The following is a 15,429-nucleotide window of genomic DNA, read 5'->3' as shown; positions in this document are numbered from 1 at the left end:
AAACTACCACATAAAAGGAGTTGTTTTTTAAGATGAGAATAAATGAATTATAAATTCTGTGTATGATAAAACCATAAAATAGAACTAACTACCTTTTCACCTGAAAAATGCATTAAAGTCTGCCTTTTTAAACTTTTTTAGTATATTAGCACCATGTGGGAAGAATTTTTATATTTTATAGCTTCTGTGCAATCTTACAACCCTACTTTATTACTTTAAAAATTCTCTGACTTAAAGAATGATTTCTTTAGCAAGAAGATAGCTTGCCTGTATTTTCATGTCTCTTAATTGGAAGAATATTTAAAGATTTGAGAATTCAGATTGCTTATTTGTGTATCTCTTCATTCCAGAATTAAGCAGAATTTCATATTCCTTTCTAAGGTCACAAAATGGCCATCACATTTATTAATCTGTACCTAATAGATCTCAGACCAAACCACTTAATATATTAACTTCATATCTCAGTATTGGTCCTTTGATTTTGTAAGAATTATCATAGCCTAAATATGACATCAGTGAAAACTGCAAAATAGCTTTTTATAGAGCTGATAGTAATATTTTCTATGTAATGTATTTTTATGTGGAGTTTAATTTGAAATTCTCCTCTTCATTTTTGGCAAAAATGTGTGACTTATTTTAAATCAAATTTCCAGAAGGAGGTTTTCAGAGGTACATGATTATGAGTTTTATTATCTTTAGCAGAATTTTGTTATAAAACTATACTGGTAATTAAGATAGAAACCTTTGTAATAGAATAATATTTTCTCTTGCAGACTCATGTTCATCTGATAGTGAAACAGAAGACCTGTTAGAAAGGAATTTGATGAATGAAGAACTTTCTCCTGATATTAAAGAACTAGAAAAAAATGAAAATGTAAATGATAATAAACTAGATGAAGAAAATCCAAAGATTACTGTACATGTATTAAAAGAAAATGATAGGACTCAAATGCAGCCCTTAGACTCCTTGAAATTAGAAGTTGGAGAGAATGAACAAATAGTACAGGTTTTTGGAAATAAAGTGGAGCAAGCAGAAGAAGTTAAGAAAGAGGCAGAAAAATCTCCTAAAGGAAAGGGAAGACGAAACAAGACAAAAGATCTTTCTCAAGAGATTGTAAAGATTTCATCATTTAGCCATGATGAAGCAGGAAGTGAACCTCATATGGAAGCTCAGAGTCTAGAATTTTCTTCATTGGAGGGTAAAAACTTTTCTCCTGCCACTGAAGATGAAATTGACCAATGTATAAAAGACAAAAAGCTGAAACGGAAAATACTGGGACAGCCATCACCAGAGAAAAAAATAAGACTTGAGAATGGAATGGAAATGACAAATACTGTATCTCAAGAAAGGACCAGTGATTGTGTTACACCTGAGGGAATGAAAAATTTAAATTTTGAACACTTTGAAATAGAAAATGAAGGAATGCCATCATTAATAGCAGAGTCAAACCAACACATTCAGGAATTGGCAAGTGGAAAAACTGATAGTCCAGCTGAAGAAACTGTAAATACCCCACTAAAAGAAGAGGAGGATGCAATGCCTCTGATTGGGCCTGAAACCTTGGTTTGCCATGAAGTCGATTTGGATGATTTGGATGAAAAGGATAAAACCAGTATTGAGGATATAGTAGTTGAAAGCTCTGAGTCTAACTGTCTTGTTTCTCTTCCACCTGCCCTACCTGCTGTAGCACAGCACAACTTTCCAGTAGCTTCACCATTTACCCTCAGTCAAGATGAGTCTCGAAGTATAAAAAGTGAGAGTGATATAACCATTGAAGTTGATAGTATTGCTGAAGAATCCCAAGAAGGTCTCTGTGAGAGGGAATCAGCAAATGGTTTTGAAGCCAGTGTTGCCTCTGGTACCTGCAGTATAATTATTCAAGAAAGAGAGATCAGAGAGAAGGGTAAGGACTTCCTAGGGAGAAAAATAAGCCTTTATAGTAAAACCAAAAATTAGTAAGCTAAGAGTTTCAGGAACTCTTCTTCTCTAAAGTATTTTTCTCCCCTTCACCCACCTCCTTTAGATGAATATATGGAAATTCATGTAGAATAGACAAGTGAATAAATACACTCTTGATTTTTTTTCAAGTTCTCTCTTTCCCCTTATTTCAGGTCAGAAAAGGCCGAGTGATGGAAATAGTGGATTACTGGCAAAAAAGCAAAAGCGTACCCCAAAGCGAACAAGTGCTGTAGCCAAAAATGACAAGAATGGAACAGGTGGGTGCTTTTCAATGCTGGCTTTAAAAAAGTGTTAATATTTCAGCAGTTTGTTGGTTTGATCATTTGTGCCAATTTAAAAATAACTTTGGTTTATTGTGTTCCGAAAATAGAAATTTGTCCAGTATTTTTTTACGTGAAGGTGCATGTCCATTTTATTCAGATGTGGGATAGCTGTGATCATTTTTTATGTTTACTTCATTCGTATTTCTTAGGTAAAACAGTTTAATGTTAGAGGAAAATACTTGAGAATCTTGAACAAAAGGAAAGGAAAGTTTACTGGGCTGGTAAAAGCAGATTAAGTAGGCTCCTCTCTCTGAAGTCGCCTGCACTTTCTAAGTGTGTAACCTTTTAATCTTTAACTTTCTCTCCCCACCCTTTCAGGGCGCCTCTCCTTACTGAGGCTGCCTGCTGCACTTCTCTCTGTAAGTGACTAAATAAAACTTTCACTCTGCTTCAAAAAAAAAAAAAGCAGATTAAGTTACATTTCTGAATGGAATGTTTTTCTTTAATCTAGAAAAGTTGATTTCTAAATAGTATAGTAATTTTAAAACATGGGAAATATATAAAATTCTTATTGAAACAATGAAATCAGTAAATGAATAGAATAGATTACATGAAAAACAGACTTGTACAATAAGGGATAAAATTAAATTGCAGAATATAGTAGAAATAAACATGGTTGATTTTGACAAAATTAACTTTTACCTCCAAAACACACCTTCATACAAGTCTGGCAGGGAAAGTCTAGGTTATAATAGATACATTTTCCAAGGAAGAAGCACGTGATTCATGTAAGATAAAAGACTTTCAAAGGAAAACCTTGGAACTGCATTTCAGTTCTCAGTTGCTACATGTGGCTGGTTCCTGGATAATACAGGACCAGAGGCTAGAAAGAGTGATGGGAGATGAGACTAGAAAGGTGGCAAGAATTACAAAGGGAAAATGAGTAACTTTGACAGTGCCTGGTGGACATCACCTTAGTCAAATGATGCAAATGAGCACTACTAGTAATGGGACAGATTGAAATCATATGCGGCAGGATGCAATAACAAGAATGAAGAGCATAGCACATCTGTGGTATTTCTGTCGAAGATGTGTAAATAATCATGAGGAACCATCAACAAAGTCAAGGTGAAGGATATCTTCTAGAACAACTGGCCTTAAAAAAGTTGTCAAGGTCATCAAAGTCAAAGAAAGAAGAACTGTTCCAGATTGAAGGAGACTTATGAGACATGACAACTAAATACAGCATATGATTCTCATCTGGATCCTGGTGTTATAAAGGACATTATCAGGTCTAGTAGAGAAACTTATATGGGATCTGAGGATTGGATGGTAATAATATATGTTACTTTCCTGATTTTGATGGTTGTGTTATGGTTCTGTATGCTTGTGGTGGTTTTTAAAACATACCTGCAAATTTGTTGATACTCTTCTCTTCAAAAGAGGCAAAACCTAATTCCCTTCCCTTGAGTGTGGGCTGAATTCAGTGACTTGCTCCTAACAAACTAAAGTGGAATGATAGAGTATGACTTCAGAGAATAGGTCATACAGGCACTGCAAATTGCTCCTTGCTCTCACTTGGATCACTTGCTTTGGGAGAAGTAAGCTGCCATGTTGTGAGGACACTCACGCACCTATGGAGAAGCCCATGTAATGAGGAACTGAGCGTATCCTGCCAACAGCCATGTGAGTGAGCCGTCTGGGAAGCACATCCTCCAGCTCCAGTCAAGTCTTCAGAGACTACAGCCTCAGCGACAAGCTTGACTTCAACTTCACAAGAGTCTCTGGGCCAGACCTCACAGCCAACCTGCTCCCAGATTCCTACCCTCAGGAACTGTGTGAGATATCATTTACAGTTTTAAACTGCTAAATTTTGGGCTAATTTGTAGATAACTAACACAAGAAGAATGTTCATGTATATAAGAAATAAATATACCAAAGTACTCAAGTATGGCAGGGCAACTTAACCTTCAAATGGGTCAGAAAATATTTTTTGGCAACTGTTGTCTTACAAGTTTTTTGTAAGTTTGAAGATTTTCTCAAAATAAAAAGTTAAAAATATTAAAGAGGGAAGAAGGAAATGATCAGTTTTACTTTATGGAAAGAATCTTTGGCTTAACTAAAACAGTGAAAGAAGGAATGAATTAAAGAGACTTGGGAAATAAAATCACTGGTACTCAGTTATTGGATAGGAGGAACTGGTTAACTACATATGGAATACAGTAGTAGTAGCAGGTTGTTGGAAGAATAATTTTAGGGAATGTTGAGTTAGTATTAGGAAAATAGGGGCCTGGAGCTTAGAAGAAATTCTTTTCAGAAGACAGTTGTTGAGATTACAAAATGATGAAATTGCTGCGGGAGAGTTATAAAATGAACAGGAAAAGGACCAAAATTAAAAGTATCTAGGTTATCCCTTTATAGGGATCAAGAAGAGTAGAGTAGACACTGATCAGAGAGATAAATGGAAATCAGTAAACATTAGTGGATTTGAATAAGAAAAGTTTCAGATGCTACAGGATATTCAGTAGGATTAAAATACATTTATTGAATTTGGCAAGTCATAAGTGTTTGGGACTCTAACAAGAGCATAGGGATGTGATTAGAAGGTGTGGAAGTCAGGATACCAAAGAATTTCTTTCAAGATATTTGACACCAGAGAGAAGGAAAGAGGTGCCAGCTAAAGGGAGGGAAGATTTCCTTCTCTGTCCTCCCTCCCTCTCTAAATGTGGTCAAGAACTAAGCATGTTAATAGACACTAGGAAAAGAAGTTGAAATAAAATATGAATAATTGACATTGGGATATTCCAGAGGAGCTGGAAGTAGATGGTTGTAAGAGTATAGCTAAAGAGATTAGACTGCCCAGAAAGTCTCCTTTTTGAGGCCAAAAAAAAAGACAATAAGGACAAATGCAGATAAGGGAAGGCTGGGAAATTAAATGTGTAACCCTCAGCTTTACTTTTCAGTAGAAGGCAAGGTTGGCTTTTGAGAATGAATAGGATGAAAGTATGGTGTAGAGCTTGGAAAAACGGAAATAAAATTGAGAGAGAATTCTATTTTGTTATTAAGTGAAAACCAAAAGCATCTCAAATTACAGATTTGGTGAGGAGAGCTGCAGAGTTGCAAACAATTGCCTGTTCACATTTTATTATATTGAATGATGTGTATACATCAACATCTTTTTTTGTGCTTTTTCATGTACATAGTTGAGGTTGATCCTCTTTTTGGTAGTTTTTGTTTATTTATTTATTTTTAACATAAATGGAGCAATCCTAAACACCACTGTTTTATGCTTTGCTTTTTCATCTAACAATATTTTGCCATTTTGGTTCTCACGAACTCACTCTCTGTAACAACTTTAGCAAAGTATTCAATAGTATATAATTTTAACCATTTCACTATTGATGGGCATTTACATTTCTTTACTACTAAAAAATGCACATTTGTGCACTTCTATCTGTAGGATACCAGAAATTGTAGTTGCTGAGTCCACTGCATTTTGATATTTGAGATTTTTATCATTTATAATCTGAGTCCATTTTTTTCTTATTATAGGACAAAGCAGTGATAGTGAAGATCTTCCTGTCCTAGACAATTCAAGTAAATGTACCCCAGTAAAGCATCTTAATGTATCTAAGCCTCAGAAGCTTGCACGATCTCCTGCAAGAATATCCCCTCACATCAAAGATGGAGAAAAAGATAAACACAGAGAAAAACATCCAAATTCATCCCCTAGGACATATAAGTGGAGCTTTCAACTCAGTAAGAAGCTTGTAGAATACATAAATGTATATATCTTAAAATGTCAAAATAAGGAATAATGATTAGCAAATTCATTTATTTAGGTTTCCAAATAATGGCTTATCAATAATCACTGCTTGATACCTTAAATATAAATCTGTGTCCTTTCATAATACTAACTTGATAAATATTACTGGGGGAAGATCTCCAGTTATGAAATAAGACATGTATGGTTTAAATCAGGGAAACTGCAATACCCTTTCTAGTATTGACAATTGGAAATAACTAGTAAATGAAGAAGACAACAATACAAAGAAACTATTTGATAAATAACTGCAGTTATACATCAAGTGTGCTGTGGTGTCAGTGTTTTGTGTTTTTCTGATCATTTAATATATCATTAAGGAATACATGTTTAGTATAAAAATTTAGGATATCTATAAAGAAATCTTACTCATGAATTTAATGTCTTCCCTACTTATATAGCCTTATTTTGCTTAATATGGTAAGTTTTGATAAACTTAAAGCTTTTAATGATTTATGAGTTGGATTTTTGATAGAACTGCCATCCTTTCTCATAGAATTATTTTAAAAATCCAAATTAACTTCTTTTCTCTTTTAGATGAATTAGATAATATGAATAGTACAGAGAGAATCTCTTTTCTCCAAGAAAAACTGCAGGAAATAAGAAAATATTACATGTCTCTGAAGTCTGAAGTTGCAACGATAGACAGGAGGAGAAAAAGATTAAAAAAGAAAGACAGAGAAGGTAATTTGATTATAATTTTTCTTTCCTCTGTTTTTCAAATATATCCTGTCATTTTTAGAAGATTTAGGTTTGTCACTGAATATAGTACACATTTATTAATTCTTATTTTTAGATTCCTAGTGGTTTCTTTGTTACTATTAAAATGAGTGAGTCAACAACTGAATTAATCAGATGAGACTCTTGAAAGGAACTATGAACTTTACAAAATGTGATTTTACTAAAGGTGGTGGGTTCTCACGAAGAGCTTACTCCCCCTGAAATTCACTCTTTATTCAACATTTGTTGGCTGCCTGTTAGCAGGCACTATATTTGTTATTATGGGGTTCATCAAAATGAGTAGGCTATAGCTTATCTTGTTAAGATTATCTTATCAGGGTGATAAATTATTTTTCTAAGCAACTACTGTTCAGGTAAACATCATCAGTGTGGACACATCACATGCCAGACCCTCTTCCAGGCAGCAGAAGTACAGAGACAAATGAGATACAGACCTTTATCTCAAAGACGTTAACATCTAGTGGGACATTGTGTGATGAGGGCCCCAAGAGTTATGTTAATGAGTATAGGGCTCGGTGGGAGGAGAAATTAGTATGGAATAATAATGAAGAGAGAGCGGTGTCTGACCTAGACCTTAAAAATGTGTAGGATTCACTTCTAGTTAAACACTGACACATTCATCTCGAATCCATCCCCAAGCCCCACTATAGTAACAGTAAAATGAACTAAAAGCCATTTACCCACAAGGACTGGAGGACAGGATAGCAGACCACTGCAGACAAGCCATCTCAGCAGCACATCTTTTGGAAGCTGAGAAGCAGACAGACTATTGTTACTGTTCTATCACTTGAGAGAATGTTAAAATCTAAGCCTGTTTACCTTGCAGTGGGACGAAACCAGAAACAGGCCAATTCATACCACCTCACTCCAGAAAAGCTCTGAAGGCAGGGGTATGGGTGAGGCTGAAGAATGGAGATTGGTTGAAAGTGGAAGGAGAAATTGAATCCTTTCATCCCACCCTGTGAAGCAAACTACTTTATTCTGCAACTCAGCAGAAAATAGGAAATAAACTTATTGGCAGGTGAGGGCATCATTAGGCTTATGGCAGAGACACCCGCCACAGCTGGAGGTGAGGGTTCAGTGCTGGAGCAGAAGTCATGAGTTTGAGCACAAGTTTGCAGTACGAATGATGACACTCTTACCCCTTTTCCAACTGAAGCTCTTCTCTTAAGGGTTCCCTGAAAGCTGACAAATAGGCTTATGCTCATTCCTGGGAGGCTTTAAATGAGTTCCTCTAGAGGAACTGGCCAACCCAAGAGAAATGATCTAACATACATACCAACATTTGGAAATTCCTGATCCAAAAAGTAGGTTCCTTGTCAATCACTGCATCATTGAAAAGCCCTGTGTGTTTGTACACAGCTTCCAATTAGCTTTTTAATGTCCCTTTCTTTAATGTGGAAGCCATAAAACCAGATAAGAAAGCCTCTACAAAAAGAGAAAAACCAATGTAGAAAAGCAGAATAAAAAGGAAATTGGGAAAAGTAGACAATGTACCATATAAAAACACCAAACTAATTAATATCAGAGGTATAGGAAGGATACTGCTTAAAACAAGAATATGATACTATTAATAAAATTCAGAAAACTGGAAGAATCTCTTAAAAATTAAAACTAGGAAAGGAATAAAATAAATTTAGCAGAAAAGAGACAGTAAATGGTAGTAGAAGGTAAAAAAGACAGTAGGAGGGAAGAACTAAGAGAGGTATTGGATTTGGCAGGGGATCCACCTTCTGATTCAGGATTTCTAGAAAAAGAGCACTGAATAAAATAGGAGAAAGCTACCAAAGAAAAATTATAAGAAAATTTGCAGAACTGTAGGATATGAGTTAGAAGATTGAAAGGATTCATTGTGACCTCTATGAAGATTGAGGGGGGGGCGGTGGATGGAGACACACCCAAGCATATTATGAAATTTCATAACTGTATGAATAGAGAAGATCCTAAAAATTTACCATAAAGGTACATACAAAAAAATGGGTCTCAGAACAGCATCAGGCTTCTCCTGCCAGATTTCTCAATGATAGCACTAGACCCTGGAAGCCAAGCCAGTGAGACAGTGTGAGACCCAGCAAACAAAGAATCCCACACAGGAAAACAGGAAGGAAAATCTCAGAGTTGTGATGAATAGAAGCTCTAAATGACCACTGCACAGCTGGCCTAGAAAGCAACTATTTCAGGAACAGGATAGAAAAGGAGGGCAGGGCTCTGGGAGGGATGTATCTTTAAAAGAAAAAAAAGGTAAATTACATGATAGGCTTGCTTATATTGAGAGAAGTTGTCCACCTATGTCAGAGAGGGGCAGGGTTACCAATAGGGTGACCTGTCTGTCATACATGGTCTGGAATCATTCTACTCCAAGTCTAGCAGTTTTTAATTCCTGAAAATAAGGTGGAGCATATTGGAAGAGACCAAACTTTCCTGGTTTGTTCTTTTCTTTGAAAACTGTAAATAACGAAGTCTTTACAGAACTTTTAAATATTTGGAAGCTGAGAAGAGTAGAAAAGAAGAACAGGTTAACAAATTGAAATTTCTTAACCCTCAATTGCTTTGAGTTTCCTAAATGTGATATAAGTTATGGATAACTAAAAAGATTATTTTATTACAGTCTTCTTCCTTTTTGTATTCTTTATCTTTTGTAGTGTGAAGTGAGTTCTTAAAGTGAGACACTAAATGACTTCCAGCATAGATATTATAATTTGTAGTAATGAGTTACATGTCATATTGGTATGACACACATTAAGAGATGCTTAAACAAACAAAAATTAGAACTTTAAGTAAAATAGGAATAATTGGGCAAAGATGGCAGGAGACAGAAGAGCTTTGCAAAGAAAAGAGAAGATAAAAGGTAAAAACAGCAGAACACATAATGCAAAGTAGTGATCCTTAATCTGTGGAATGTCCTGAGAGTTTAATATTAAAGTCATTTGGGGACTATTTCAGATCACACACCCACATAATCATCGTGATTCCTGTGATTCTGATACCTGACCTAAGTAACTGCCCTTGCTTATGGGACTGTTGTGTTCATAAACTAAAGTACTGAGGCAGGATAAGGATAGGAGGCCAGTAGTTAGATGGTTATAGTAAATTCTGTGGGATAAGTGAATTCTTCTATGATCCTGTAACCCCAGAGATAAAGCCGAAATTTGCCATAGTGAGAATCTGTGTCAGGTTGACCTTGTTTTTGATTGGGGTAAACTGAGTTCCTTCCAGGAATCTTTCAAGTAGGGGTTTAAGAGTTTATATCTCTTTACTCTTTACATTTTATGGTGCCTTTTTTGAACTGAGTTACTTAACTGACCAGAGACTGATTCCACTCAACTGAGCCAAAGTTTTTGCTAACAGTTTGTTATTCCTTCGTGTACCATTTAAGAGGACTATAATTGAAGTTAATAATGTTAAAAAATGCATTTCCAACTTGCCAGGGGCTGGGTATCTTTGTATGATAGTTTTTGAGTCTAATGTAGTTCTGATTCTACAGTGTCTCATGCAGGAGCCTCCATGTCATCTGCTTCGTCAGACACTGGAATGAGTCCCTCCTCTTCATCTCCTCCACAAAATGTACTTGCTGTAGAATGCAGGTGATAAACATTCTCTCTGCCTTCCCAGCAGTGTACTGCCATGGACATAAATCCCCAAATCCTGAAATACAACCACAGAAAGCACTCAACTGGTTTGACATTGCTAAGTATATCCTTTATACTTTTCCAGGCTGGATTGTATCTATTCCCTTCTCTTTTCTTTTTTTTTCTGTTGCAAAAAATAAGCTGATTAATAATTGAAGGTTAGGCAGTTTGCCATTATTTGTCATGTTTTTCCTCTTTAATTTTTTTTCCATTTTTTGTGAAGATAGAAAAAGGGCACTTAGCAAATTTGAATTTGTATAATAAAGCTTTCAGGTGTTATAGAAATCATAGACAAGCAAGTGCACATATAAACATCAAAATATTATCCAGCTGAATATTTACTGCTGCACTTTCACTAAGATGTATTTGAACATTTGGTGAATAGGGGGTTTATGTTGTATTTTTATTATTTTTATTATTGTTTTTTTGTGTGTGTATGTGGTTTTTTTTTTTTTTTTTTTGTGGAAGCACTTGCTATTTAGAACTGCCAAAGTATATGTTTAGCAGTGTGCCCAGGTTTAAAGGTGTAAATGGGACAAAATAAATTGTGAAAGGAAGTGTAGTTGACTGAAAACTACAGTTGTAATAAGTCTTCCACTTTTTATAGGATTTTTGAGCACACAATTATGCAAATATTTTAATGTTTATTAATGTTTACAGTGGAATTGTGAATAAGTTTTCAGTGGACTATCTTATCCCTTGACAAAAATATTTTGTCTTTTTTCTATGTAATTTCAGAGTTTTTATTTTGTTACAAAAAAACAAAAATGAAATATATAACAACAGTGAAGTTATTTAACAAGATTTCTAAAGCTGAAAATTTTGTGTAAAATAAGGTATTATCTTGCAACTTGTTAAATATATTTATTCAGACATTGGATGTTGTATTTTTATGTATTTTTTAAAATATCAATAAAATTGAAAAAAAGAAAATTCTAGGTTAATTCACTCTCTGGATGACAATAGCTCTCAGCTGTCCCTTTTACAGGAGGTTGCACCCAGCAGCTTTACCTGTATTGAAGGGAGTCTGTCTCAGTCCTTCAAACAGTATAAAACTATAAATGGGCATCCGGATCATTAAAATATGTCCTCATTTAGAAACTTTGGCAGTCCTAGTATTTAAACTGTTTTGAGGATCAAATTTTTGGTTGCCCTTAAGATACTTTGTCACAGTTTTTATGTTTGCTGTACTGCCGAATAAATTTATATCTCCCAAAGTTGAGATGCAACAACTAAGTAAAGCAACTATGTATGCTCTGTCTGTGAATTGTTCCACAGACTAATACATTTTTGTAAATAACTCTTCCAAAACCATGTATTTAAAGCAGTTTTGCCATATACATTATGTAAAAAGGTGATTTTTTAAAATCAGTTTTTAAATTCATGTTTGTACATTAAAAGGGGTTTTTTTAAAACCACCTTTTCTGTGTTTAATATGCTGTAGTGTAATAACCTAGATGCTCTAGACTGTATATCAAGATCTGATTTACAAGAACAAAGTCAGAGCCAAACACTAGTGATGGCATAGCATTACGGAAATCATTGTTTCTTAATTTCATTTACCACATTGTGAACTTGTGATTCAGATTCTTCCATTTTCGCAGAGAATTAAAAACAAAAAAGTACTCTTGTAAAATGCACTTTCCTGTCTTTTCTTTGCAAAGCAGAAATACTTCAATGTAAAATAAAAATGGAGCTCAGTGGGCAGTATTAATAAAGGCCATGTTTTAAACATAGGCTTTATATTTTTAGTTGTCATTTAAGTGATTGTTTTTTCCCTAAGTGCCAGTAACTTGCAGTTGGAAAATCAGACTTCACAAAACAAAACATATTCAATATATTTTTCAGTCCTTACAATAAAATATTTCTAGTACTTAATTAGAAAAATGAAAAAAGTCATTCAAATCCATTTCGAAGTAGGAAGCAACTTAGATTCATACATTAAATATTTTAATAACTTCTTTCAGTAGCAATTCATTAAATGAGATAACTAGTTATCAACTTGACTACTGTCCCTTCTAATCAATATAAAACTGGTAACAAAGTTTTGGGACTTTGCTATGGAAGGCAAAATTATATATTCTTTGGATGGATATGTGGACACTGTTAAAAAGCCTTTAATTTTGGGGCTGGGAAGGATTATGAATGTAAGTGAATACTGACTAGTTACTAAATTTGGATATTGCATGTTTTGAGTTCAGCTAGATTTTGAATAGATAGCTCTCCCATGTGTTTAAACAAACACTCTTTAAAATGGAAGGTGCTATCTATAAAATCAAGTTATTTGAAGATTGTGGAGGTTGCTGGTTTAGTATGACCCTGTATGCTTTTATTGTTTGCCATGTTAAAGTTCTAATTTTCTGGTCTTTCACTAAGAAAGATGTTTGTACTGAAGACATACGTACTCTGCTTTTTATGAAATTGCTTTAAATTTTGAAAATCTATATGGATTAAGCTATTAATTGGTTTATATACCTTTCTTATTAGCCCTGTAATTTAACATAGCTATTAGCATTTTGAAAGCATGTGAACTAATATTCAACCACACATGAAAACTACTATGAGAATTCATTCATCAACAATTTATCGAGTATCTTCTGTGTGTAAGGCATTGCCCTAAGGCCTAGGAGCCACAACAGTGAGCAAAACAAATAAAGGTCCCTGCCTTCATGGAATGTAGAGTTTAAATGAGGTAGATGTTAAATGGTTAACCTATGTAATTCTGAACTACAGATGTGATGATGTGATAAGCACATGAAGTTAGGGCATACCATGAGATAATGGTAGAGAAACCAACTAGTTTGTAGGCAGAGGTTGTCTGGGAAGGCTTTGTAAAGAAAGCCACAGTATAAGTGAGCCCAGTGAGGATTATGAATTGGTTAGGCAAATGGGAGAAGAGATGGAAACTAAAGTGCTCCAAGCACATAGGGGAGGAGAAATTGGTGGTAATGAACTGATGACAAGAACAGACCTGAGTTAGAAGCCAGGTCAAGCAGCACTATTCATTTTGCACATAATTTTTTCCAAAATCATGTATTAAGCAGTTTTGCTGCTTTAAAACCCAACCGTAGCACCTGCCCGCCTCTTCCTCCTGCTCCTGTTGTCGCCACCACTCTCATACCTGCCTGTTCAGATCTATCTCAAGATCCACTTTTCCATGAAATTTCTGCTTACTTTCCACCACCACAACCAGAATATCATCCTCTTTTATGCTGATAGAATTTTCAAAATATTATTTTACTTGAAAATTTACCTTGTATTATATTGCACATGTGTCTTTCTCTCCTAGATGTTTAGTTCCTTGGTAGTCCTTCGTTATAGCTGTATTTCACAAAGTGCTTGGTCTGGCATCTAACACATAGTAATATGGTCGAAAACTGTGAAATGCTATTTCTGTTTTTCACTAGTAATCCTTATATAAAAGCCAGATATTTAAAAATTGTCTTTGGGGTCCTTTTCATAAAGTGATAACTGTTAAAATGACATTTGAAAAGTGTTTAGACTTGTTTAACAGTCCAATCCTCAACTTAAAATATTCTTAAACTGATAAATTATTTTTCCTTCTCTCCTTGTTTCTTCTTCCCTCTTCCATTACTTTCATGTGGTTACACACAGACTTTTATCCCATTATGGAAGACTACAGCATGTGATGACATTCATCATTAGTGAAGGTTGAGTAACTCTTACCATGGAGTTTGTATTAATGGAGAATTTCTAACAAATACATGCTGAGTGTTTTCACAGAGTAGGAATATTTTTTAAGTTACAAAAGCAAAAGATATTTTCCTTGTTGAGAGCCACAAAAAATTTTTCTATTCACATAGGCCCATTATATCTTTTTAAGCAGAATAGGAAGGGCAGTGTTTCTAATTTTTGAATTTGTAGTTAAAATCATGAAGCTATCTTCATTTTGTAATCTGTATCATGCCAAGTTCATATTCAAAAGTTCTATTGTGAACAGCTTAAAAATTCCATGTAATATAATAAACGATTATTCTGCACAAGTAATTGTACTTCTTCTCAAGGCTACGTTACATTAAATAGGACCATCTCATTCAAGTGTCTCACCATTCCAAGTTTCCAGATTTGGCAAATAAAAACACCTGATACCCAGCTAACCTTGAATTTCAGACAAACAACAAATGGTGTGTTAGGATAATATGACCCATGAAAAAACTTACTTATTGGAAATTCAAATTTGAGCATCCTATATTTTATCTGCAAATCCTACAACTAGTTTCTTTTCTGCTATATTCCAAAGTGTATTTATTATATGTACCTTCTTTTTGGTCTCTGATGGAGGATACAAACTGCTGAAGTTTCTCTTGGTTTCCAAGGATGAAAGTGCTGAAGCAACTCATTAGTGATTTTTAGAATTAAAAATGATTTCCTAGATGTAGTCTTTATCTCAAATGATCAGCCCTATAATAGCTAAGCTTTGACAAAATAGTTGTGAATGCACTTAGATTTTAGTGGCAGTGTTCCTTTGATGGGGCACCTTTCCCACCAAGTGCCAATTGCTCTCAGAATTCTCTTTGATCCCTATCCAAAACTGCTCTCAAAGAAAAACCTAAGCTATATCTGACTATATAAAAACTTCTTTATGACAAGATATTTAATAATTATGAATAAAGCCATCATAAAATACTCATATACCAGTTTTTGTGTGGACATGTTTCATTTTTCTTGGGTAAATACCTAGGAGTAAGGTTGCTGTATTGTATGACTACCCTTTGATCCATACCAGCATTGTACTGGATTGTATTTGTGTTGTATTCCCATTAGCAGGAAAATACAAAGAATTCCAGTAGCATTACATCCTGGTCAGCACTATGTATTGTCAGTTAGGGTTTTTTTTAGCCCTTCTAATAGGTGTGTAGTGGTATTTCATTGTACATTAACTTAATGATCATGATGTCACATAGACATTTAGTGTCTAGCAACTTCAGTTGTTGGAATGTATGTAAAGAAAGGGGAACTCCCATGCACTGCTAGTGAAGTGTAAATTAATAC

General features: G+C 34.6%; 1 protein-coding gene across 8 annotated transcripts in view; it reads left to right on the top strand.

Annotated features, from left to right (window-relative positions):
• ARID4A (AT-rich interaction domain 4A) overlaps positions 1-14,424 on the top strand; it is a 66,467-nt gene extending 52,043 nt beyond the window's left edge. For 6 of the 8 annotated variants that reach the window (XM_036918949.2, XM_036918936.2, XM_036918928.2 and 3 more), the window contains 5 exons: positions 774-1,904; positions 2,113-2,217; positions 5,776-5,982; positions 6,584-6,730; positions 10,272-14,424. In XM_036918949.2, the coding sequence (XP_036774844.2) occupies positions 774-1,904; positions 2,113-2,217; positions 5,776-5,982; positions 6,584-6,730; positions 10,272-10,375 (1,694 nt within the window). In that variant the 3' untranslated portion in view covers positions 10,376-14,424. The remainder of the gene's footprint in view (positions 1-773; positions 1,905-2,112; positions 2,218-5,775; positions 5,983-6,583; positions 6,731-10,271) is intronic. The other 2 variants (XM_036918960.2, XM_036918939.2) reach the window with 1 other exon arrangement.
• Positions 14,425-15,429: the final 1,005 nt, after the last annotated feature.

This window comes from Manis pentadactyla, chromosome 11, assembly GCF_030020395.1.
Source record: "Manis pentadactyla isolate mManPen7 chromosome 11, mManPen7.hap1, whole genome shotgun sequence".
NCBI lineage: Eukaryota > Metazoa > Chordata > Mammalia > Pholidota > Manidae > Manis > Manis pentadactyla.
This window is presented reverse-complemented; position numbering and strand designations above follow the sequence as displayed.